The 24,640-nt window shown below is 47.5% G+C and overlaps 1 protein-coding gene across 3 annotated transcripts; it reads left to right on the top strand.

Moving 5' to 3' along the window:
* Positions 1 to 7,605: 7,605 nt before the first annotated feature.
* ATF3 (activating transcription factor 3) lies at positions 7,606 to 23,344 on the top strand. 3 transcript variants are annotated; one of them, XM_077157767.1, is made up of 4 exons: positions 7,606 to 7,820; positions 13,823 to 14,070; positions 20,645 to 20,748; positions 21,924 to 23,344. In XM_077157767.1, exons 2-4 carry the CDS (start codon positions 13,827 to 13,829, stop codon positions 22,119 to 22,121), a joined length of 546 nt encoding a protein of 181 aa, XP_077013882.1. In that variant the 5' UTR covers positions 7,606 to 7,820; positions 13,823 to 13,826; the 3' UTR covers positions 22,122 to 23,344. The 3 variants fall into 3 exon arrangements, with proteins under 3 accessions (XP_077013882.1, XP_077013880.1, XP_077013881.1); XM_077157765.1 differs by having other exon boundaries at positions 7,606 to 7,824; XM_077157766.1 differs by having other exon boundaries at positions 7,606 to 8,894.
* The last annotated feature ends 1,296 nt before the right edge of the window (positions 23,345 to 24,640 follow it).

Genomic DNA, 24,640 nt, shown 5'->3' with positions numbered 1-24,640 from the left:
AAAGGGAAACATCTTTAAACATTTTCTTGTTTTATTGTATTTTGTTACATGGGCTGGGGCCGGGAATCGAACCGAGGTCCTCCGGCATAGCAGGCAAGCACTTTGCCCGCTGAGCCACCGCGGCCCGCCAACACACATTACTTTTTTTTAATGTGTTTTTAAAATCAGTAAGTTATAATGTAAACTATGGACTATAGATAACCATATAATTATATTGTTTCATCATTTCTAACAAAGGTACCATAATAATGCAAAATGTTAATAGTAGGGAAAATTGTGTGTGGGTGTGTGTGAGGGTGTTATATTGGAACTCTGAACTTTCTGCATGATTTTTCTACAACTACTCTAGTTTTCTTTCTTTTTTTTTAAATAATTAATCTATTTGGTAAGTCAGCCTGAGAGATAAAACTCTCCATTGGGCTCTAGACATTTCCGATATCTCAGGGTTCTTGGTGGCCTGTTAGCTTCATGGCTAAGGCACAAAGAGGAAAAAAAGTAACTTTTATCAAGTGCCTGCCATGTGGGAGACTTGAGAGTCCACCATTCTTTAATCCTTAATACCATTTTGTAAGAGATTTAAGAACGTGCACAAAGCAAAATAGGAGGTGACAATGTGGGATTTGAGCTCAGCTCTATCTGAGTGCAGGTCCCAGGTTCTTTCTGCCATTCCTGGCTCCTTCCCCTCCACCCTCTACTGTCCCCACTTTCCAACCCCAAAGATGCCATGCATGACCAGCCACCAGTGAAGGTTCCTGAAATGCTAGCAGACCCTATTATTGCAATCAGCTTATTGTCACTTTGTTCGCAATCTTGGCAAATGGAGCATCTCCCTAGCAGGGGAAAAAGGAGGCTTAGTAGTGCAGATGACTGCAAAGGTTCCTATCCACGAGCAGGGAATAGCTTTCAACCTATTTAGATCTTCTTTGATTTCCTTTAGCAATGTTTTGTAAGTCTCAGTGTATAGTTCCTTTACACCCCTGGTTAAGTTTATTCCTAGATGCCTGTATCTTTTGGTCGTTATTTTGGATGAAATTTTTTTTTCATTCAAAGTGAAATTCTCAGTGTGAGAATTTACTATTCTGAGATTGTGGGGAGCTGCTTTTCTTCTCTGAGCTCAGTTTCCCCATCCAGCAAACAAGGGTCCTAGACTGCATGAAGTTTCACAGGTTTTCCTGCAAGCCCTTGCTGAGAGGTGTATGTGTCAGGGTTAAGTACCCAGCCTCGGGAGCCAGATTGCCGGGCTTGAACCCTGCCCTGCCCCTCATTAGCTCTGTAGCTTCTGGCAAGTTATTTACCCTTTCTGTGCCTCAGTTCTCTCATCTAAGGTGATGTTCATAGTCCTTACATCATAGGGATGTTATGAGGATTCAAGGCATTAACTACAGGTAAAGGGCTCGGTACATAGAGGGGAACCCTGAGCACTGCATAAGCATTTCTGTTATTATTTTTACACCTACAGGCAGAAGAGAGAGAACTATTCCCCCAGGGTGCCAGGAATAGGACTTTCCTCTCGAGTCCAAAAATGCATTTGAAATCTTTTCATTCCTTGAACATTTTTCTGACTTTTACATTCTCATTCAATAGATCCATATGTGCTCAATATGAAACAATAAGGTTAAGCACTTACTAATTAAAGCAGTCACTCCGGCAAGACCCCGCGGCTCTGTGTGCAGGTGTACCTTTTGGAATATTCGTGCCCAGACTGGAAGAGATGGAAGTAGATGACTTCCAGGGTCTTTTCGGCTCTGATGTCTTATGGTTCTGGAAATCACCACCAGCGGGCTCCAGGAACCTTCTCTGCTGCAGACTGAGTAGACAGCCTATGAGGTACAACCCATGCTGTACAACCCATGCCATGCATGCTGCAGAGCCGGCGTACAGGTGCCACGGTTGAGGCGCTGCCTGAGCCACGGTGAACGTCTTGCATGAAAGTGCAGGCATTCACAATGCTTGAGCGGTTCTGCCCTCGTACCAGTCACCCATGCCCCAGACTTGATCTTCTGTTCCAAGGTAGAAAATCAAGAGGGATGGGAAAGTAAGGTGAGGAAGGAATTTAAAGGAGATGTCCAAGTGGAAAAGCCCCTGAAGGATTTTTTGCTTGGGATGTTTCGAAACAAGGAAAATGGCCAGGTAATCACAGTCTTTGGGGGTCCTTCCGTCCTCCACTATACCCTGTGTAGTGCTTGAAGACAGAAATGAAGGTCCCTCCACTGACCCCACAGAAGTAACCTGGGCAGTGACAGCATCTCATACTCCTCCATAATAAAGATTTAAATTTGCATAGCACTCCAGCAAATATTAGCAACACCCTAAATGCTAAAATAAGGAAATGATTGAGTAAATCAAACGCCAGCCATTGCCCACTAAAAATTATAGTAACGACAGTCAGAATAGTGGTGGCCTCTGGAAGGAGGAGGGTGCAGATGTGATCAGGAAGGGGTTCATGGGGGCACCTAAGTTCCAGAGGTGGTGGCTACCTCTTAACATGGGTGGTGGGTACTTGGTGCTTGCTTTATTATTAAACTGAATATATATATATTTATTCATATATGTATGTTCTATATAACAATCTGTATGTATGCTACATTTCACAATAAAATGAACAGTGAATTTTTAGGAAGAAAAAATATAATAAAAACCATATATGATTAAAAGTGATAAGCACAAGAACCAATTTTAAAATTGCATGCAATCTAAAATCACAACTCTGTGTGTATTAATCATATGCATGTGAAAAAAGACTGGAAGGAAACATACCAAAATGCTAATAGTGTAGAAATTATGGGTAATTTTTTCCTGTTGCCTATTTTCCAAATTTCCATAATGGTAAAATGATTATGCTAAGAAAAGTTCCCCAAGTATGGTTCTTTTAACCATTTTTAAATCACTGTCAAATCTGTTACCTCATTTGATTCTTACAAGTACCCTGTGGGGGAAGTCAGCCTTCATTGGCTCCATTTTATAGACTGGAAAATCGAGACAAAAGTGTTCATGACTTGCATTAAATCACTTGGTTGGTAGGAGAGAAAGCTGCAGGTGGGTCTTAGGTTCCCTGATCCTTGCTAGTCCCCTGCCTGCTGGGATTTCATCTTGGATACCCAGGGCTCCTGAAGCCCCTCACTTAAAAGGGAAAAGCTGCTCCCTGGGCCCTAGTTCTGTAATCCAAGCTGGATGCCCATGACTTTTTATAATGGACTCACATGAGAAGGCCCCCACAGCTGCAGAGGGAGGCAGGGTTCTCTGCTGCCCTCTAACAAGGCACCAAGCCCGTGGGGTAAAAATGGTTGGAAACGTTCAAAGAGAAAGAAGAAAGGTTGTCCTGACCACGTGCTATGACTGAGAAGTGAGTTGGGCAACATTTCTCAACTCTAGTGTTTGGAAGGGAAGGAAGATTATGCAAATGAGCCTGTCCATGCGCTGTTCAATGGCTTCCCTCAGATGCTGTTCCCCAGCTCTCTTTCCAGGAGCCCACAGGGCAGCTTCAGCAGAGGTTCTCAAGACCCTCAGAGCTCAGCCCAGAGAATGGTGGAGGTCCCTAGAGGGGGTGGGGGTGGGGATGTCTTTCTCAAGGATACCAGAGAAAGAACCCCATTCTCAACGAACCTTTACAACAGCCTTCCTAGTCAGGTGCTGTTACTAATGTCATTTTTTTTTCTTTTTTAATTTATTTTGTATCATCCAACCAAAGCAACAAACAAACATGAACATTCTTAACATACAAACATTCTGTGTATGGTGCACAATCAATGGCTCACAATATCATCACATGGTAGTACATTTATCACCTTGATCATTTTTTAGAACATTTGCTATTAATGTCACTTTTAAGATAAGAATACTTAAGCCAAGAAAGCGAAATAACTTACCCAAGTGACCAACCACCAGGGGCTGAATTAGCACTTTCAGAGCCCATTTTGTAAAACTGCCCTGCGTTTCCTAGAAGACCCCAGTTTGGAGACCCTTTAAATGAGTAATCCCCACCTTCACACCAACTTTTATAGGGAGCATGGGCTTTGGAGAGCAGAATAGAGAAGACAATCCACTTCACTCCAGTTCTGAGAAGAAGTGGGTTGAATCAGGCAGAGAGGGCTGCTAGCTCCCTGCTGCTTCCCGGGCTGATTTTAACTTGTGTTTAACTTGCATTTCTAGAACACCGTGAACAAATACAATCTTCCGGGTTTGGAGAACAAAGTAATGGCAGTGGGGGAGGGAGTGGGAAGGGACTGTGTGCTGGGCTAAGAAACTGCTAAAACCTTTAAATACCTCTTGAACTATTTTTTTTTTTAATTTGCTTTTGGCTCCCTGCAATGTTTTGGTGTTTAGATGTGGTTGCCACGAGTGGGCTGTTTTTAGCTGCCTAGTTCCTTCCCATCCCCTTTTAATTTTTTTCCCCTTCCTTTTGCACATGCCCCAGCATGAAGTCTCCAATTCTTATCTCATTCAGCAAAGCATACCAAGGCTGCTCTGAATGTGGATTCCCCAGGCGGTTCTCCCCAGTAAAACCTCAGCAATATTCAAGTCTCTGCTTAACCCTCTTTTCACTCAGGATTAACCCCTGCAGTAACTCTGGCCGGGCTTCCTTCTAAAGTGGGGCAGGCATTCTTGGCTTTTGTGTGTAGAAGCCTTTTGGTCTGGGAAGCCTTTATAGCCCCTTCTCTAGGGGATGGCACTGCCTGTGTGTGTGTGTGTGTGTGTGTGTGTGTGTGTGTGTGTGTGTGTGTGTGAGATAAGAGTGTGCACACCGGACACTGGTGACATTAAAGTCAATGTGACATAAGGACGGGATTCAGATATCAATCATCCCTCCCGGTAGCACAGACCGCGTTGGAGGGAGGAGGGAGTCTCCCTTTCTTTTGCTCTTTCCCAGTTTCTCTACAATTCGCAGATCTCCTGGGGAAGGAGGCAGCCAAGAGTAGTTTTTTGCTGTTGTTGTTTTCCTTGGACAAGAGTTTCATTCACGTGGGGGTGGACTTCTCTGTCGAGATTCTTATCGCTTTTAGGGTTTCAGTAGGAAGAGCGAAACAAACAAGGCCAGGCTCAGACTTCTGTGGACGCTGACAGCATTTCTGCCCAGGTGTGACTTGGAGATTCAAAATCAAGAATTATTAGAATGAAACAAGACTAATACCAGGAAACGGGGGCACGACGGTAACAAAAAGAAACCGATAGCGTGTGGCGAACTTCTCCGGTCTTAATTACCCTGGTTTTGCATTGTTTTGTGAACACTGGTCTAGCTGTTTGTGTTCTCTGCCTCCTAAATTGAATCCCCTTTAGAAAAGGACCAAACTTCCAACAAATCTGGCTTGGGGGTACTAATGGAATCAGAGCTCAAAATGCAATCTGGTTAAAGATTTCTGTAGGTGTTTCACAGCGATTAAAAAAAAAAAAGTAAGCTCTCACGTGTACTCCCCACCTCCTTGTTTCACTTTATAATGGTGCTGTTTATTCCAGGGTCGGTTGGTCTACCAGGCGGAGAATCCTGAGTAACTTTCACTGAAACGAGGAAACGCCCTTCCATTTGATGTCGCGCGCCGTTCTAGGGGCTGAGCAGACACGCCCCGGGTTTACCTGCCCGCGCGTGGGAGGAGAGGGTGCGAAGCGGTGCGGGCGCGGGGGGTGGGGCCGGGAGAGCCGTTACCCGGACGAAAATTCAAGCAAATACACCCGCCTTGTGCTTCCCGTGCGACACGCCTGGAAACCGGGGCAGCTCCAGGGCAGAATCCCCGAGGTTCCCGCCTGCAACTCCAGGGCTGCGGGACGCGGGAGACTTCCGAGGCCGCCCTGCGAGTTGTCTGCGGCTCACCCGCGCTCTGGGAAAGGGGCTGGGGGGTGTTTGGGGTGAGGCTAGTGTTTGGGGAAGAGGTGTCCCGGTGCTGGGGATTCGATTTTATCTGCAGCTCTAGAAGTGACTGCCCCCTAGACTGCTCGGCAATCAGCGGGGCTGGGGGCGAAGAACTGTGATTCCCAGGGGTGCGGGGGCGTGTGCGACACGCGGGACCCTCGACCCACTCGGCGCGGGACTCCCAGCTACACCACCGCAGTAAAAAGCCGAGATCCGCAGGTGGGGTGGGATGGCGCGGGGCTGCAGGCAAGACCCGGACTCTCTGACGTCTTGAGAACTTAACCCAAACGACCAAACTGTGGCCTTTGATCGCCTCTCTCCCAAGAGACAGGTGGAAGCAGGTGTCTCTGTCCTTAGCCATACCCACAGCGTGGGACTGGCTCGAGCTCCCCTCCCGGGTGCGTTCGAAAAGCCCCGGGCCACACCCGCGTCCACATCTGGTCGTCCGCGAGCCGTTGAGAAGGTCCCTGGTTGTTCCGCTCCCGGAGTCAACCAGCCTGGGGTCGGGAAATCGAAACCGGGAAATGGTTTTAAGGTTCAAATATACAGTTCTGCAGAGGCCTCGGCTCCAGCGTCAGGCTAGCGGATCCCGCGGCCCGTTCTCACTGCGGTCAGTGCGCCCCAGTCCGGTGCCTGCCCAGTCCGCTCTGGGCGCAGAAAAGCCCTAGAAAGGTGAGAATGAGTTTTCCCTCAACACTGACCGCGCACGGGCAACCCCCATCCGCGCCCGACCCGGCCCGGCCGGCCCGCAGAGACCCGAAGCACCTTTTCTGTCCCTCCTCTCCCCGGCCGATGGGCTTCAGCCGTACCCCAGGTTGCCTCTTTTTCTCCAGGTTTCTTAATCTTCCTACGCTCTTGTTCAATCCACTGAGACTCTCCTTGTCAATTTCAGCCGTTTTGTGGTTAAGAAACCCGAACTGACACCATCCTACCACTCGCCATCCCCTCCCGGTCGGGTTCCCAATGAGCCCCGAGGCGTTTCTGCTTGTGAAATCGTGTGGGCTGTGCGGGGGCTGCGGGCGCTCACAGGCCTGTGTCAACCCGCTGGTTTCTCGCGGTCCCCGCCGCGGAGCTCACACTAGGAGGGTAACGGTGTAGGGTCACGGTGTGCGGTGACTTTGGGCACCTATCCCACCCACACCGCAGACCAACGCTCCTGTCCCCACCCCACCCTGCGCCCTACTTGAGAAGGAGAGGGCTGGAGGGTGAGGGGGTATTTTCCTGAAGCTCCAGAAAAGAACCACACATTTTAGAGAAAGGCCGCGCCCCCTTCCGGGCCTCACCTAGTCTGGGCCGCTGCCGGGACATACCCTCACCCTACCCCCCGACCCCTCGTCTCCCGCCCGGGGGATCCTAGCGGAGGGAGAGATGCCAGCGCGGTGGAGTCATGCCTCTGGCTTGGGCACCATTGGCTCATGCCTGGAACACGCAGCAGCGAGTAAGCACATCTGGCGGCCGGCCCGGGCGGCTCCGGTCCTGATAAGGAGAGAGAGGGCGGGCGGGTGTGTCCGAGCGTGCTAGGCCGGGAGAACGCGCCTCGCTTGGCCCCTCCCAGGGCTTGCATCATCAGCCCTCTCTCTCCACCCTCGCCCCGCCTTGGCCCCTCCTCCCTCCTTTTTTTTTTTTTTTTTTTTTGCTCAGCCCAGTTAGGCTGGTTCTCTGGGGGGAAACTATTAATAGCATTACGTCAGCCTGGGACTCGTAACCCTGAGTAAATGGGCGTTCTGCCAGGCCGCCGGCTATAAAAGGGGTGATGCAACGCGCTCTGACCCACACTCGCACACAGCGAGGCGCGCACAACACAGCGCTCTTCCCGCGCGGCCGCCGGAGCGGACCCACCAGCCGGTGCGCCGGCAGCGCGTCCTAGGCTTTCGCCCGCCTGCTGGACAGAGAGCCCGTCCGACCCCGCCCCAACCCCGCCCGCCTTGCGGACCCTGGCCGCCGGGAGCGGAGAAAGGAAGTGAGAGCTGGAAGCCGAGTGGGTGAGCGCGGCGAGGGCGGCCCGCTTTCGTACCTTTTGCGCCCCTCTAGTGAGCAGTCCCCTACCCCTGCGCCCACCGCTGGCCCACGCCTCCAGTCTCCGGTTTCGGTCTAACTGTGGCTGAACTTCTTTCTCCCAGCCACCACTGTTTCTCAGGGCTTCAGAAAGTTTCTCGAAAAGTGAAAGAACTAACTTTCTCTTTTGACTTGAGGTGCGAAAGATTCCTGGCGACGGGGAGGGCGGGTGCCCGCTCGGCAGCCGATCTCGGAGCGCCTCTTCTTTCTGCCCTCGGCGTTCACTTAACCGGCTGGCGGCTGGCGTGGGGAGGTGGGTGCGTGGGTGTAGCCGAGAGTCCTCCGGTCACTGTCCGGCCCCATCCCTCGCTTCGTGCCCGGGCGCCGCCGCTCTGAAACTGATCCTTTCCGGGCGCGGAGAGGGGCGCGGAGGCCGGAGGCTCACGGAAGGCTGCCCCAGGCGCCGAACGAAATGAATGGGGAAGGGGCGAACCAGCCCGGGCCGCTGGGGGTCGCCGCGCGCACTCGGGAGCGCCGGGCGGCAGGACCACGCCGCGAGCCTGGAAGGAAAGTTAGAAGAAGTTTTTGAGGTGGCGAGCGCGCGGGTAGCCGTCCGGGGAAGGGAGACCCAGAGGGCTCCCAGTACAGGCTCGCGTCGGGCTCCTGGGCGCGGGACTTCCCGTCCCAAGCCTCTCGCATGCTTTCCTCTCGTACCTGTGACTCTCGCTCTGGCTTTCCCACCGGCGGGTCCGCGTATTTCTCTGCTTTGTGCCCGTGGAGACCCACCGTAGTCGGAAGCGATGGTGCGGAGCCAGTTCAGGTAACTGAGGGAATGGCTATATGATCTGGCGGGTGAGGACCCTGAGAATTTATACAGCATTTGATGTCCTCGAACGTTAGCATATCCAGCGGCTGGGAAATGTGGGTACACAGAGATTGCCCGCCCCTTCTGTCTGTCGGCGAGCGCGTTGTGACGTTGGACCCGACAAGTACTCAGGTCCTTTCTTGGTGAAGATTTTCAGATTCTAGAGTGCTGCAACGGAAAGAAAAGGGGCCGGTAAGGGAAGTAGAATTAGGTGGTCTCTGTCTGTTGTCACTAAGTAGCCTCTGAGGCCGTGGGGAAAAGAGGACTTCTCTGTAGGGCATCTCTTCCCCTCTCAACTTTCTTTCCATTGGATTCGTTCTCCACCCATCTTTCTCTCCTTCCCATCCCCTCCATTTCCATCTCTCATCTGCTTAGTTCCTTTCCTCTTAATCGTTTTCTTTTCCCTAATTTCGTTGACTAAATCACATATGCTTCCTTACAAATAAAGATGTAGTAAATCAGGAATCAGGAGCCAGGAAACAAAACAAAACAAAACTGGGAGCTAGAAAATCTAGGTATTCTCCCAATGGAATAATGTACCTTATTCCAGTGTGGGTGAAAGGCACATCATCTATCTGGAGCCTCTCTCCCCCCAACTTAAAGTGAAGGTGAAATTGGTATTACTGTCTCCCTTGCCTTGCACTTACTATTTGTTGTAGAATGATGGGGCAACATATAGGCCCTTAATTTGATACTATCCTGGGCAAAGGCAAGGAAGAGGGTGGGGGCCATATCAGGGAGGCTTACAGTTGTTAGCTGGATGGTTTCAAAGATAGCATGGAAGGCAGTACCCCAGGCCCACATAAGATGCAACACCCACTACTTGTGGCAGCTGTGGGACTTTAGGACCCTTCCTATGATAACCCCACATTTCTCCCTCCCTATTAGCCACTATTTAATTCCCTCCCTTTCTGTGGTTCCTTTCTTCTATCCATGCCCCTCCAGCATCTTAATCCTGCCCCAGTCTCTTCTGGTGGGCACCAGGTGACTGCCGCTGTTGACCCTCATCTACCTGACCATTGAAGTTGTTCTCTGGTTGCCTTGTTGGTGGATCCGTTGTGTTGTTGGGTCCCTATTAGTGGAGTGAAAAGAGGGGCGGGTAGTTAGCTGGTCAGCAGTTTGGCCTAGACTGGGCCACTCACCAGCTTCACAGCCTGGGACAAGTCATTTTTACCTGACTGGGCCTCAGTTTACTCAATTACATACTGGGCATCTGGCCTACAGGACTTTAATATTGGGTATTCCGTGATTCCCATTGATAGATACCGTGATTTCTTCATTTCACAGCGAGCTGAGCATGGAACAAAGTCATTGGTTTCCAGTGTTGCCCAGCCAGAGGAGGGGGACGGACTTAGCCAGGACACTATGGAGACTTCTCAAGGGAGGAATGCTCTCCTGTGTGAGAAAGCACATAACACCAGTGGAGACATGCTGTGGCCAGCAGAGAGTGGGGTGGAATTAACCTGGTGTGTCAGGAACCCAGAGGATAATCAAAGAGCAAAAGAGGCTGTAAACCGACCTGAATTTCTTGAGGGTTCCAGTTAATTCTTGACTAATGGGACTAAATTGCATTGATACCAAAATAATGAGTGACCCTGAAATGGGGAATGGCTACCTGGGGTGTGTGTAAATCCATCTTCGAAAAGCTCAGATGATCTTCATGACAGCCCTGGGAAGGAACTGGGTCAGGCAGCATTAATCTGTTTTATACTTGAGGAGACTGAGACCCAGAAAGTGTAAGTAGTTTGTGGGTTGGGTGAGTGGTGGTGGTAGGCATGCAAATATTGTCTCTGATCCTAAAGCCTCCCCCTAGAACCTTCAAGTGTCTCCCAGAAAGACCAAGTTAGAAAAGGTTAGTGAAAGACCTAACACTGGTTTCCCAGAACTGTTAAGATGTTGTGTGAGTAATTCTTAGCAGAAAGGAATGAAAATTAAAAGTGAAAATTCAGTGTGGTTGTAGCCACTAGGAAATAAAATTTGGGAGCTGAATTTCCAGTTGAAGAAATATGTGAGTAAAGTTTCACTTTCTTGAAAATGATGAAACTGACAATGATATGGCACCTTTCTGATTGGAGATAACGAAGTGGAAGCAAAATGCAGGCTTTTTGTAGCAGGTCTGGGCAATGTTAAGATCAAGGTAGAAAGTCAGCCGAAGAGACATTCTTAAAACGCTAATTTAAAAATGTGAAGTGGGATAGTATTTTGATATATTAGCTGATTTTCTTTTCATTCCCTGTAATTCCTTTAAAAAAATCAATTCAGAAAATTCAAGATTCCCAAACATTTCTTTTTTTCTTCAATGAGGAGAATGTTAGACGGCCTCAATTTTCTGAAAAACTGTCTGAAGATTTAACTTTATTTTCTCGGTAGCCATATAGCCTGGGTTTGAGTTGAATCATACTTTAAGAGAAAAGAAGTAACTAGAAATTATCCGAAGAGGCTAGGCTTTGGACTAGTGCAGAGAAAGCCCAAATCTTATATACAACTGCTTTATTTTTGGAAAGGCTTTGTAACATTTCATCCCCAAATAAGCCCACCCAATGCTTTTCATAAAAACATTGCATACCACTAACATTCTTCGGTGTCTTTCAGCAGAACTACAGACTTTACACCAAGAAGGGGAAAAAAAAATTCCATTCAGCAGACCCCAAGCCCAGAGAGCACTTTAGTACACTTAGTTGGGAGAAATGTAACTATACCCAACTGCAGTGGAATTCAAACTACCCATGTAGAAGGGGGCCATCCAGTTCTCCAAACCAAGGCCAGCCCCGTGGTAGCTCTGAATTCCATTACGCAACTATTTGGTTTTGAATAAAGTCAGAATGCAGAGGAAAACATGGATGCATAGAAGAGTCCTAAGACTGGCTTGAGAAGGCTGGTTTCCTAGAGGAGTTTATCACTGAGCAGGGAGGAGTATTCTCCCAGCGTCCTAAGATTATAGGGTTAAATTGATAGAAGAACTTTAGTTCTGATTCAATGCAGGGCTTTGAGAAAAGAATTACATATATTTTCTGGGTCACTTGAATAGCCAACAGCATTCGTTGGCCTGAAAATCTTGCGTCCATCAATGTATCTCAGATCTTAAGGGGAGTTATAGGTCAGGCGTTCTCTTTGGAAGCACTGGAGAGCGAAGAGGGTGACCAGCCACCTTCCCACCTGGACCGGCAGCCTCTCAAAGCCAGCCTTGGGTTAGAAAAATCCCCGGGAGGGCCAGTCATAACCTCCCTCCATTTGCATAGTGCTTTCCAGAGCACATTCATGTATTACTCCCTCAACTCCTCATTCGACTCTATGGGAAAATTGGATGTGTTGTTGTTAGCTTTCTTTAACAGAAGAATAAGAGAAGCCAGTAAAGGGTAAGATTATGGGTCCAAGGACCCGTGATGAGGAAGTGGGCCACAAATCTGGATCTTCTAACCCCAGTCTAGGAACTCTGTGGGTAAAAAACCCATTTCAGCATACTCCCAAAACGCAGGCAGCACCCTGAGCGTGCACCCTGAGGGATCAGCGATTCATTACATAGAATTCACGTTTTTCCCAGGGATTTTACTTAGTCTTCCCTCTCCCCTCCATGGATTCAGTTCCAGGCTCCTTACCTCCCCAGACCCCTAAAAAATTTTCTGTTGTTTTGTTTGTGCAATATAGAATAATATTCTCTATTTTATAAATTAAGGGCGTGAAGTTTAGAGTGAAACAGACCTAATTCCAAATCCTGGCATGGCTTCATGTTGGCTCTGTGACTTTGGGCAAATATTTAGCTTGTTTAAACCTGCTACTTCATCTGTAAAATGGGGCTAGGGCCTAACTCACTGGGTTTTTGTAAGGATTAAATGAGATAATGCACATAAAGTTTCTGGTATGAAGGAGGCACTTGTTAAATGTCAGCGGCTTGCCAGAGGGCTTCCTGTCTGGCTAAATTTAGCTATGAACGCAGGTCCCCAGGTTAAGGAGGTCGTTCGAGTGGCTGCCTGCCTCCCCAGAACGGCAGGAATGAGGGAGAATGGTCCCTGCTCACCTCACTTTTAAAGGACAGTTCTTCGTTTTGAAGATGTTCATGGCAGGAGGACATTTACTGGTGTCTCTTCCAGATCGGCATCGTGGAACTGCTACTATTTCTAACCTTATTTTCCTTTTGTTGTCTCTTTGGGTTCCTTAAGCTATAGAATGATAGAGGTGGAAGAGCACTAGGAACCCATTTGGCCAGCCCCTTCCCACTTAATTCAGTCAGGTAGACTCTCGGGTCAGTAGGCATTGTGAGTAGAGGTTGCCAGGTGGCAGGCCAGTGTCTGGGATAGAGCGATGGCCAACGCCCATCTTGGATGTCCACTGGGTCTCAGGGAGCTGAGGTACCTGGTCTAAGTCATGCCACCCCTTAGTGACAGAACCAGGCCTGGGTCTCCCTTCTTCCCCCAGCCCGAGCCTCTCCCTCCCATCCAAGGCTGAACAATACCCCAAAGGATGTCAATGCTTGGGTCCTCATTTTTCCCTACTCTGAAGTCTTTGTGTCACCAAAAAACCTTAAAAAGCAGCTCTTAGTCCCCTTATGTCCCCCAACCTCTTCCCACGGGCCATCGGAGGAGGGAGCGCTCTGCCACAGTGCCTGCCTCATTCTCATTTACTTGGCTCCAACTTCATAAGCTAGAAGCTTCAGAGATATATTCGCTAAATTCAAGGACCTTCGGCTCCTTGTTTTTATTTCCACTGACTGATAGATTCAACTTGATTTCAAATACCTTCCAAGTTTCTTCTTGAGAAAAGAGACTGAAAATGGGGTTACCTAATGGACTCACTGATTGGCCGTGGGGTGTAGAGAGTCTCTTCCTCTTTTAGTTGAGTGTGAGGCTACGTTTGCGTATATGCTCACCAGCCAAAACTAACAGCCTTGTGAGTTCAGAATAGCTTCAAATGTCAACTCTCATCAACTTCAATTAGGCATTTTATCCATGTCATTGAGCTGAGCATTTTAAGAACCTGTTTCACTCAACATGAGGATGCCATGAAATGAGAAAACAAAACAGCCTCGAGGGCTGGGTGGGAGCTCTGATGTTGGAGATTGCCAGGGGACCTGGTCTCTTGCCCCAGAACCCCTGAAACAGTTTGAGTTTTGATGTGTCTTTCAGCAAAATGATGCTTCAACACCCAGGCCAGGTCTCTGCCTCAGAAGTCAGTGCCTCTGCCATCGTCCCCTGCCTGTCCCCTCCTGGGTCACTGGTGTTTGAAGATTTTGCAAACCTGACACCCTTTGTGAAGGAAGAGCTGAGGTTTGCCATCCAGAACAAGCACCTTTGCCAACGGATGTCCTCTGTGCTGGAGTCGGTCACTGTCAGCGACAGGCCACTCGAGATGGCAGTCACGAAAGCCGAGGTAGGTTCCACCACTGGTGTCCGTTCTTCCAGCACGTGTTGACTACACACCTGCCAGGTGCCAGGCATGTGGTAGGTAGGGGGGACTCGAGAATAAAACAAACTGTATCATGGCCTGCAGTGAACTTACCTTCTACTGGGAGGAGAGAGACAATACCTAAGGTAATTAAATGTATGACATGAGAGACCAGTGCACAGGAGAAAAATAAAGCAGGAAAGGGTGGACAGGGAGAGTGGGTTATGAGTGGGACTGCTGTTTTAAATCAGGAGATCAGAGAAGGCTCCACCAGGAGTGTGACCCTTGATCTGAGCAGAGAGAGGGAAGGAGCCAGGTGGGTATCTGGCAGAAGAGCAAAAAATAAAGGCACCGAGGTGGGGGTCTGGCTGGTGCACATGAAGGCAGTGGGTGGGCTGTGTTGCCAGGGTGGAGGATGGGGTGGGCACCCAAGTAGGAGTGAGGTCGTGGGTGGGTGAGGGGCAGATCATGACTATTGACTGTAGTCATTGCCTATTGTAAAGATGCAACCTTGCACTTAGGGTGAGGTAGGAAGTCACTGGAGGGTGCTGGAGCAGAATGTGATCCACTTTATATTTCTGATGGATTGCCCTAGTGGTGTGTTAAGAGTAGATGGTAAAATTGTACAGAGAGACCATTGCAGGGGCCCAGGCGAGAGACAAGAGGGCTTTGAATCAGATGGGAGCAGTGAAGTCGCTGGAAGGGGCTGGATTCTGATCTCTTTCTAGCTGATTTACTGATAGATTGGATGTGGAGTATGAGAGAAAGAAAGGACGCCAAAGTTTTTGACTTGAGCAACTGTAGGGATAGAGTGCTCATTTGTGATTGAGATTGGGGGTGGGGGGGACTGTTGGAGGCTGGATGGGGGCAGGAGTTGGAATTCCATCCTATGACATCTGTTTGACACCTTAGTAGAGGTGTCCAGGAGGCAGTGGAGGTGTGGGTTTGGAATTCAAAGGAGAGTCAGGGTAGAGATTTAAAGTTGGAAGTCATCAGGGTGTATTTAAAGCCGGGAGACTGGATGAGATCACCTTCTGTGTCTAGTTCTGAAGAAGCACAGAGTGTGGTGATGATTTTTGTCACCGCAAGGATGCAGGTGCCCACAGTGGAGCAGTGAGCAGCCAGCCACCCCCACTTTGTCCTGTAGCAATGCTCACAGTCTTGGCACCGGCTGTCTGCTCCACTTTCTGTTTTGTGCCCAGCACATGCACTGATCCCTCATTGGGGATCTTTTATCATAAATTCTGGGAGTAACAGAGAGAGTGACATGTCAGGGAAGCAGTCGCCGGTGATGTTGTGATGGCTCAAGGATGGCAGAAGCTGATGTCTCCCGGTCGTTTTGTTGGATTTTCCCTCGTGGTTTCAAGTTGAGGACCCATACAAGATGGTTCAAAGAGGCATTTTGGGCAAGAGGTAGTGGGATGGTCTAAAAAAACTGAGTCTAATGGGAGATTGGTTAAGAATCTTTATGGTCCTATAAAAGGTGGGGGAAGGTAATAAGGACTCCTGCATAGGATTGATCTGAGGGTTGAATGAGATGGCCTTTGTTAAAGGCCTAATGGAGGGCCTGGCTGGTAGTTAGCACTCAGTGAATGATGGCTGGGGTGGCCTCCGTGATGCTGTATCCATAAGGCGTCATTATGGGCATTAATTGCATCCCACCTAACCTTAGAGGAGGTCATGGAGGGAGGCAGAACTCCCCACAAAATACCCAGGATGGGCAATGCATGATGTACCATGGGACACTCAAAGAGGTGTTTTCCTTTGTTTTATTTTTTAATTTCCTAATTAAGTATCTTGAGGTAACAGGACACATTGAAAATAGTGGGATTCCCATAGAAGGAAGGAAAGCATTTTGGAAGGATAATTGGAGAGTTCTCCAGAGGAAGAAGCAGGCAGCCTGCTTCGTGGACACACTCCTGAAAGCCATGCAACGCATCTGTTCTGATTTTCCTGTGTTTACCAAGTGACCTTCTGATCTTAAGTGAGTTTAATAAGTAGATTTTCCTATTGGGAAGAGGACACACTAGCTGATTCTACTGAATATTCTCGTTGCCTTAGTTGTTGTAATTCTCATTTTTAAGTAAGACACTGAGCCGTGAAAACCCATTCGCAGTCTGTGCGTTTGGGCTGCAGGGGCCAGTTTCCCAGATTCTTCCAGCCCCTCTAGGGAGCTGACTGGGTAGAGGGAGACAGCTGAGCTTGGGCGTTGGGGGATGGGAGACGGGGGAGGGTGGTGGCAAGTGGAGCCGGTCCAGGACTAGGAGACAAAGGCCTGTCTTTCCATCCTGGTTTTGTAGCCTACCGGCCTGGAGACCTTAGGCTGGTGATTCCTGGGGCTTCCCTGGGCACTTTACTACTATCCATTCTGGGCTTCAGTTCCCTCATCCATAAAATGAGGGAGCTGAACTAGAGGGTCTTCAGGTAGCCTTTTCCAAACCTGACAGTCCTTGACTCTGAGATTTGCTCCACTTTCAAGCACTTTCTTTTTTCCTTTTTTTTAAACTTTTTAAAATTGTGCAATATATACATTAAAAAGCATACATTTCCAAGTACATTTTAATAAGTAGTTATAGAACAGATTTTTAAATTTGCTGTCAGTTAGTTCCGTGATTTTTCATTTTTTCTTCTAGCTGCTCCAAGACACTGCAGACCAAAAGAAATATCAATATAATGATTCAGCAGTCATGCTCATGTGTTAAATGTTATCTTCTCTGTTACAATTCCTCCTCTATTTTTTTTGAAAAGTAACATATATACCAAAAAGCAATACATTTAAAAATACATCAAACAATTAGTTGTAGAACAGATTTCAGAGTTTAGTATGGATTACAATTCCACTATTTTATGTTTTTACTTCTAGTTGCTCTAAAGTACTGGAGATAAAAGAAATATGAATATGGGCGGGCCACAGTGGCTCAGCAGGCAAGAATGCTTGCCTGCCATGCCAGAGGACCTGGGTTTGATTCCCAGTGCCTGCCCATGTTAAAAAAAAAAAAAAAAAAAAGGAAATATGAATATAATGATCCAGCAGTCATACTCATTTGTTAAACCTTACCTTCTCTGCATAACTCCACCATCACCTTTTATCTTTCTCCCACTCTTTAGGAGGTCTTTGGACTATGCCCATTCTAACTTTTTCATGTTGTAAGAGGCTGTCGATAATGTGGGACAGGGGGATGGAACTAGTTGATATTCTGGAGAGGCTGGACCCTCTGCATTTTGGGACTTTATCTGGTCCAGGAACCCATCTGAAGGTTGTAGTTTCTGGAAAGTTACCCTAGTGCATGGAACCTTTGTAGAATCTTACATAGTGCCCTAGATATTCTTTAGGATTGACTGGAATGGTTTTGGTGGGGGTTGGCAAGTTATGATAGGTAGAAATGTCTAACTGAAGCTTGAGTAAGAGTAGCCTCTTGACTCTTATTTGAACTCTCTCCGCCACTGATACCTTATTTGATACACTTCTTTTCCCCCTTTTGGTCAGGATGGCATTGTTGATCTCATGGTGCCAGGGCCAGGCTCATCCCTGAGGCTCATTTCCCATGCCTCCAGGAACACCTTTATCCCTGGATGTCATGTCCCACATAGAGGGGAGGGCAATTAGTTTCACTTGCAGAGTTGGACTTAGAGAGAGAAAGGCCACATTTGAGCAACAGAAGAGGTCCCCTGGATGTGACTCTTAGGCATACCTATAGGTAGGTTCAGCTTCTCCTCTACGTGTATAAACTTCACCGGAGCAAGCCTCAAGATCAAGGGCTTGGCCTATTGATTTGGGTGTCTCTAATGTTTGACACAGTATCTGGAATTTCCTTGGTGGTAAAGTTTAATAATTTTATATTTTTTCTCCCATTCCTCAAGCACTTTCTTATTTTAGAAAACACTGTATCCTCTCCCTCCTATCCTAAATATCTATAGGGTTGCAAAGGAAACGGTAGAGTCGCTGATCTCTTGATGAAGATGTTGTTGGGGATGTCAGTAATAGTAACTGAAGTTTATATAGCATTCACTATAAGCTAGACACAGTTCAAAGCTTATTTACAAATTTGATCTTCACATGAGTTGTATGAGATAGTGTATTAGTTTGCTAAAGCTGCTGGAATGCAATATACCAGAAACAGGAATGGCTTTTAAAAAGGGAATTTATTAAGTTACAAGTTTACAGTTCTAGTGCTGAGAAGATGTCCAAACTAAGGCATCCAGAGAAAGGTACCTTGGCTCAAGAAGGGTGATCTAGGAAGGCATGTGGCTGGCATCTGCTGGTCCTTGTTCCTTTGCTTCCAGCTTCTGATGCTAGTGGGTTCTTCTCTGTGTTTCTGTGGGCATTCGCGTAGCTGCTCTGGGACAACACTCTGAGTTTCATCTCTTAGCATCTGCCAGGACTAGAGATTTCTTCTTTTCGGGTTCCGGTTATTTTTGTGAGTCCTTGCTTAGCACCTGGGCTATTTCTGTCTTGGTCTCCAAACGTCTACATCGACTCTCCATCAGCTCTGAGGTTTCTCTAAAATGTTTCCCCTTTTAAGACTCTAGTAGACTAATGAGGACCCACAGTGAATGGGTGGAGTCATATCTCCATCTAGTCAAAAGGCCACATTCATAATTGGGCATGTCAGATCTCCTCGGAGATAATCTAATCAAAAGTTTCTGCCCTACAATATTGAATTAGGATTAAAAGAAGTGGCTGCCCCACAAGATTGGATGACAATTAAAACATGGCCTTTTGGGCAGTGCACTGGTGGCTCAGTGGCAGAATTCTTGCCTGTTGTGCCGGAGACCCGGGTTCGATTCCTGGAGCCTGCCCATGTAAAAAACAAAACAAAGCAAAACAGAAAAGCATGGCTTTTCTGGGGTACATAATAGCTTCAAACCAGCACAGGTAGGTAATAGTATTGATCCTGTTTTACAGATGAGGAAACTGAGACTCAGAAGTATATGGTGACTTGCCCAAGGTCACATGGGTAATAAGTGGTGAAGCTGGGAGTCAGAGCTAATCTAGTCTAAATCCCACATGTATGCCTTGTATGGTTCTGGAAACAAGCGTAAAGAGTAGGAAAACCTCTTACCACGTTTTCCCCCAGGGCTTTCTTTCTCTAAATTTCTCAAGGCCTCCCATCTCAGTCCAAGCAAAGACAGTTTCACCTAATTCAAAAGAACAGTAGAAAGTCAGACAGGAGGCGACTGCGGTGTGTAATTCCCCATCAGTCCTCAAGGGAGGTCAGGACCCCAGTACACTCCCAAGGAGGACCAGATCCTAAAGCAGGCAGGTTTTGTTCCCTCAGGACCCCCCGGGCCCTGCTCAGGGTGGGACAGTGGAGAAGGGATCAGTATTGATTTCTTAGATGGTCAGTGGATGGCTGTGCTTTATCACCGCAGGTGGCACCCAGGCCAAGGGCTGCTGATGCCACTTTGGGTGGGAATGGGCTTGGGTTTCTCTTCCTCAGGAGCTCCACGGGCCTCCCCAGAACTGGGGGAGGAGGTGCTGTGACACTCCAGGTACAGATAGAGATGACATGGTTGTCCTCGGGTCATGAGCGGAAACCTGAATCAGAGTAGAGGCAGTGAGAGAGAGGGTGGCTAGGGGACGCTCCTGAGGTCATTGCTGGCTCCAGGGGTAAGGACATATTTACAGAGGGATTCTGTTTCCTGCTCTAAGTGATTACAGTGTCATACTGGGGAAGCCCGTGTCATCAATTTGAATTATCAAATTCATTTCAAAATTAAATGTTTTTAAAATAAGCTGAATTTAGATTAACTAATATTGCCAATGTAATTTAATTCTTTTTTTTTTTTTTAAACATGTGCAGGTACCGGGACTCGAACCCGGGTCCTCTGGTATGGCAGGCAAGTGTCCTTGCCTGCTGAGCCACCGTGGCCCACCCTTTAACTTTTTTTATTATATAGTATAACGTATACAACGCAAAGAAATAGAAAAGCAATAGTTTTCAAAGCACTCAACAAGTAGTTACAGGACAGATCCCAGAGTTTGTCATGGCTACTGTACTATCCTCTCATATTTTTCTACTGGTTGCTCTGGAATATAGGAGGCTAGAGGGCTTAAATAATTTTTTATCATCACAATCGGCTTTTTTCCCTTCTTTTTTTTTATGAAAAATAACGTACATGCAAACTATAAATTTCAAAGCACCATACCACAATTAGTTGTAGAACAGATTTCAGAGTTTGGCATGGGTTAAAATTCCACAATGTTAGGTTTTTACTTCTAGCTGCTCTAAAATACTGGGGACTAAGATATCAATTTAATGATTCCACATTCATATTCATTTGTTAAATCCTATCTTCTCTGTATAACTCCACCATTGCCAATGTAATTTTAGCTAACAGTCCTTTGATAGTTTCCTTACTCATTCTCAAGAGTGCACGTGTGTGTGTAATGGTTTCACACAAAAGCCTAGGGCTTTTTGTTTGTTTGTTTTCCAGTCCCTTTTAGGGTTGCTCTGACTTGTCACTTTTTTACTGGTAATAAAAGGCAGTTTGAGGTGGCATTGGATGGGTGGCATTCCTTGCCTCTCATTAAGTGTGCCCCTTTTGGATTTTATAGGTAGCCCCTGAAGAAGATGAAAGGAAAAAGAGGCGGCGGGAAAGGAATAAGATAGCAGCTGCCAAGTGCCGAAACAAGAAGAAGGAGAAGACAGAGTGCCTGCAGAAAGTGAGTTGCCTTCTGGCCTGGCTCCTCCAGCTTGCTCATGGTTGTACCCACCACACACCCTCATGTCCCTATCAGAAAGGCAGCTAAAGCGCCCCCAACCCAAAAGTCTTTTCCCAAGAAGGACTTTACAGTTGGTGCAGGAATGTCATTTGCAGAATAAGGAGGTCACAAAGCCGTTAGCGCAATGAGTGTTAGCAACTCTGAATATGCACAAGGCAGGTGTGGGAATTAAAAACCACAGCCGTGTCTGATGCCCACATCCCCAGCAGCCTTGGCTCGTCCATACATGTCCAGCAGCTTCCACACTGTGAGATATGTCAACCCAGTTAGAGAGGCTTCGCTCACCCATTTTCCTGAGAAAAGGAAGCTGCCAGCTCTCATTTGGCTCGCTATGAAAAGCCTTTCATTAATCTCCTCAAACAAGGTATTTCCTTAATCCACAAGCAGTGGTATGTTTTCTTCATGCTCCTGTGTAGTTCTTACAGCTCCTTGGACCTTCTCCCTGCTCATCCAACAGTCTTAGATTCCCACTAAGCTCGGCCAACTCCCCTTCCTGAAGGGGGATGCAGCAGGGGGGACAGCATCCGGGCAGGCAGGCCATGATGCAGCTGCCAGGCACTCTTTCTAACAGCTGTACCCCCCCCTCCGAGTGTGGGCAGGCCAGGGCAGAGTCTTAACCCAGATTCCACAGATCCTCCAAGGGTCCTGCCCATTGCTTCAGGAGTCGGTGAAAATGATAAAAACTTTGTGTGTCACATGAACCATTTTTTTGGAGAGCTTCTCAACAAGATCAGAGACTCATAAAAGATTAAGGACCGTGAGTTCCTCCCCAGACCCTAAGGCCCCTTGCAGGTCCAGAAGTTCTGCATGCAGGCTGTCGGCTCCATGCAGGGATCTCTGAGCCTTTGGCTGTACCACAGCTACATTACTAGGAGAGTCACAACCTGCTTCTGTGATGGATACTCAAGGGCATCTCTGAAGAAACCCCCAAATTCAAAGGCTTTTCTGGGTCGTTCCAACCTAGGGCTGCTCTCCCACCCTTGTGGGGCGTTGTATCAGGGAGCCAGCAGCATCCCCTCTGCAAACCATTCTGGTGCCCCAGGTGCCCCCTCTGGCCACCCCCTCTGTTCTGGCCGTTGGCTCCTTTCCTGATGCCTCTGTTGCGTGTCCCCCAGGAGTCGGAGAAGCTGGAGAGTGTGAATGCTGAGCTGAAGGCCCAGATTGAGGAACTAAAGAATGAGAAGCAGCATTTGATATACATGCTCAACCTCCATCGGCCCACGTGTATTGTCCGGGCTCAGAATGGGCGGACTCCGGAAGATGAGAGAAACCTCTTTATCCAACAGATAAAAGAAGGAACATTGCAGAGCTAAGCACCTGTAGTATGGGGGCAACTGGAGAGTCCTCATTGAATCCTTCTTCTACACCCCAAACCCTGAAGCCATTGGAGATCTTCCTGTGTACCTCTAGGATCTAGAACCGTTGAGGCGGGAGGGCCCATGGTGACTCAGCTGGGCCTTTCCGCTCTGCCCCAGGGGGGACTTTGGACCTGGACCAGTGCATCTTTTGCCTCAACTCCAGGTTTTAGGCCTTACCGTACTGGCCATGCTTAGATGCTCCACTGGCCCCTGGTTAGGTTCTCGCCCACCTTTCGTCTGGATTCTACAAACACCAGGACTCCTACCACTAGGATTCATGCAGAAGTGTCTGTACCTTGGGTGGGTGGGGTGGGGCCACTTCCTCCATTGCTGCTGCCACTGCCGCTCAAAGGGGAGATGGAGTGAGAATGGCATTTAGCAAAGTTGTGTGTTGGCTTTCTAGCAAAGATGCTATTATGTACTGGAATTATGCGTGCGAGGCCTTCATTTTAAAACTAGGCATTGTGCTCTCTTGATGTTTCATACAGCTCTGGTGTGATGTTTCTATGACTGTTCTCAGATCTGGTTTCTGAGTGTCTGTGGGGCTGTCACCATGTGCAGTATCTTACAAAATGTTCAGATGGCCCGTGGGGCAGAATCCTGCTGGCCAGCCGTGCAGCTTCGGGCTGACAGAGAAGGCCTCCTTTCCCTTGGCACCCAGGTGTTAATTCAGAACCCATGAGTATGACTGCAGGTCCTCTGTTGCAAACTCAGTGATAATATTGCAAGAAGAAAGCAGAAAGAAAAAAATCCAGCTTCCAAGGGGTTCGGACTCTCTGCTTAGTGACATAGGTCAGGAGTTATTTCAAGGCTGGAAGAGCCAAAAGAATTCCATTTTCCTTTTCTTGTGGTCAAAAACCTCAGTCAGTGGCGGCACACATTTAAAGCGGGGTCATGCCCAGGCTTTCATATTATTGGATATGAACGGCCTTGTTTTTGTCACTTAGATATTTTTTTAAAAGTCTGACCCAGAGCATTTGCAGTGGTGAGAAGATGCACTGGTCACAAGGACTCTGGCCACTGTCTGTTTAAATTCTGATGTTTCTATGAAATCCTCAGAGTGTTTAAGCCTAATCAATATTATCATTACAATTTTCTGTAAGAGAAAGTATTATTTATCCTTATATCCTTTACCTATCAATATAATAAATATTGGAACCAAGATATGGTAAACCTAAGTGTTGTGCTGGCTTCAGTTCTTTTAAATCTGTTGGTTGAGAGATCTAGTCACCCCCCAATCCTCCCCCTCCATGTCGGGGGGTGTTTATCCTCGAGGTGTCATTCTTTGTCCTTTGGGGTACCATTAGATGGGCTCGTTGACCTTGAAACCTGTTCCTCAGTCTCTGGCCCTCTCATTATCAACCCTGAAACACAGCGCCAAGCATACCTTGTAGGCCACCTGTCAAGTGTCAGGATGGAATTTTGACATAAACTCTGAATTGCTAAACACCTCAACTATTACTTTCTGTGACTGTTCAAGCACCTAAAATGTCCACCTGCTCAACTCAAGCCTTTGACACCTGACATACTGCCACAGAGCTCCTCTGGAAGTATTATTCACTCAATTTACATCTGTTCTCGTGGCCGGCTATGCATCTCATTGTCGTAAATATGCATTTCACATACCAGAAAAGAATCAGGGGGCAGGGTGGAAGAGATTTTACACAGGAGGGGTGTGGTAATTAAAAGATATTCCACCAACTTTTCTGGAATTTCCAGGGCATATGATTTCTTAGGTCTGGAATGGGACCAGTCTTCCTTGCTCTTTGCCTGTGCATGTCTATAACACAGACCAGAAGTCAAAGTGGACTGCTTTCTCCGTGCTGCTCTTCAGAGATACAGGTTTCACTGAAGGTTAGAGTCTTCCAGGCCAATGCTTGGAAGCCAGCCCTTTTGAACTTGGGTGTTGTTACTTTAAACGTTATCACCTGAGACACAGGTGTCATAATTTTGCTGCTTTAATTACACATCAGGGATTCTTCCTCATCTGTGGAGAGCCCATCTGGTGTTGGAACCATCAACCACATCATCTTTCAGGAGATAAGCTATTTCCCTCGTCACGGTGGAAAGGAAAAATATCCCTTGCATTTACCCTCTGGCTGTGGGTTCAGGTGCCACCAAGTACCATTATGAAACGCAAAAACTTTAAGTTGCCACGGACAATGGTAGATTAGAAAAGAAGGAAGGGGTGGGGGGCAGATGGTAAGAATATTTGGATCTGAGTAATGCACTGTATTTGGTTAGTATAAGTTCTTCTAAAAATACATCAAAAATTGTTTTCTGTTTTAGCCAAGTTCGTTAATGTCTGGATATTTTAATAAAATACGAAAAAGATAAATACATATTTGCCATCAAGTTGTTTACGTCTTCTTGCTTCACCTTTGATGGAGTGGGGAGGTTGAGAGGGGTCTGAGAGAATGAACTTTGCAGGGGTTTCCTTCCCACAGAACTAAGCATCCAATGTGACATGTCTT

Source organism: Tamandua tetradactyla, chromosome 4, assembly GCF_023851605.1.
Source record: "Tamandua tetradactyla isolate mTamTet1 chromosome 4, mTamTet1.pri, whole genome shotgun sequence".
NCBI classification, from domain to species: domain Eukaryota; kingdom Metazoa; phylum Chordata; class Mammalia; order Pilosa; family Myrmecophagidae; genus Tamandua; species Tamandua tetradactyla.
This window is presented reverse-complemented; position numbering and strand designations above follow the sequence as displayed.

Excerpts from the sequence above, each read along its gene's own strand:
- ATF3 (XM_077157767.1), top strand. The coding sequence starts at position 13,827 with ATGATGCTTCAACACCCAGGCCAGGTCTCTGCCTCAGAAGTCAGTGCC. Across the intron at positions 14,071-20,644 it reads AGTCACGAAAGCCGAGGTAG|CCCCTGAAGAAGATGAAAGG; the intron begins GTTCCACCACTG and ends TTTTATAGGTAG. Across the intron at positions 20,749-21,923 it reads AGACAGAGTGCCTGCAGAAA|GAGTCGGAGAAGCTGGAGAG; the intron begins GTGAGTTGCCTT and ends CGTGTCCCCCAG.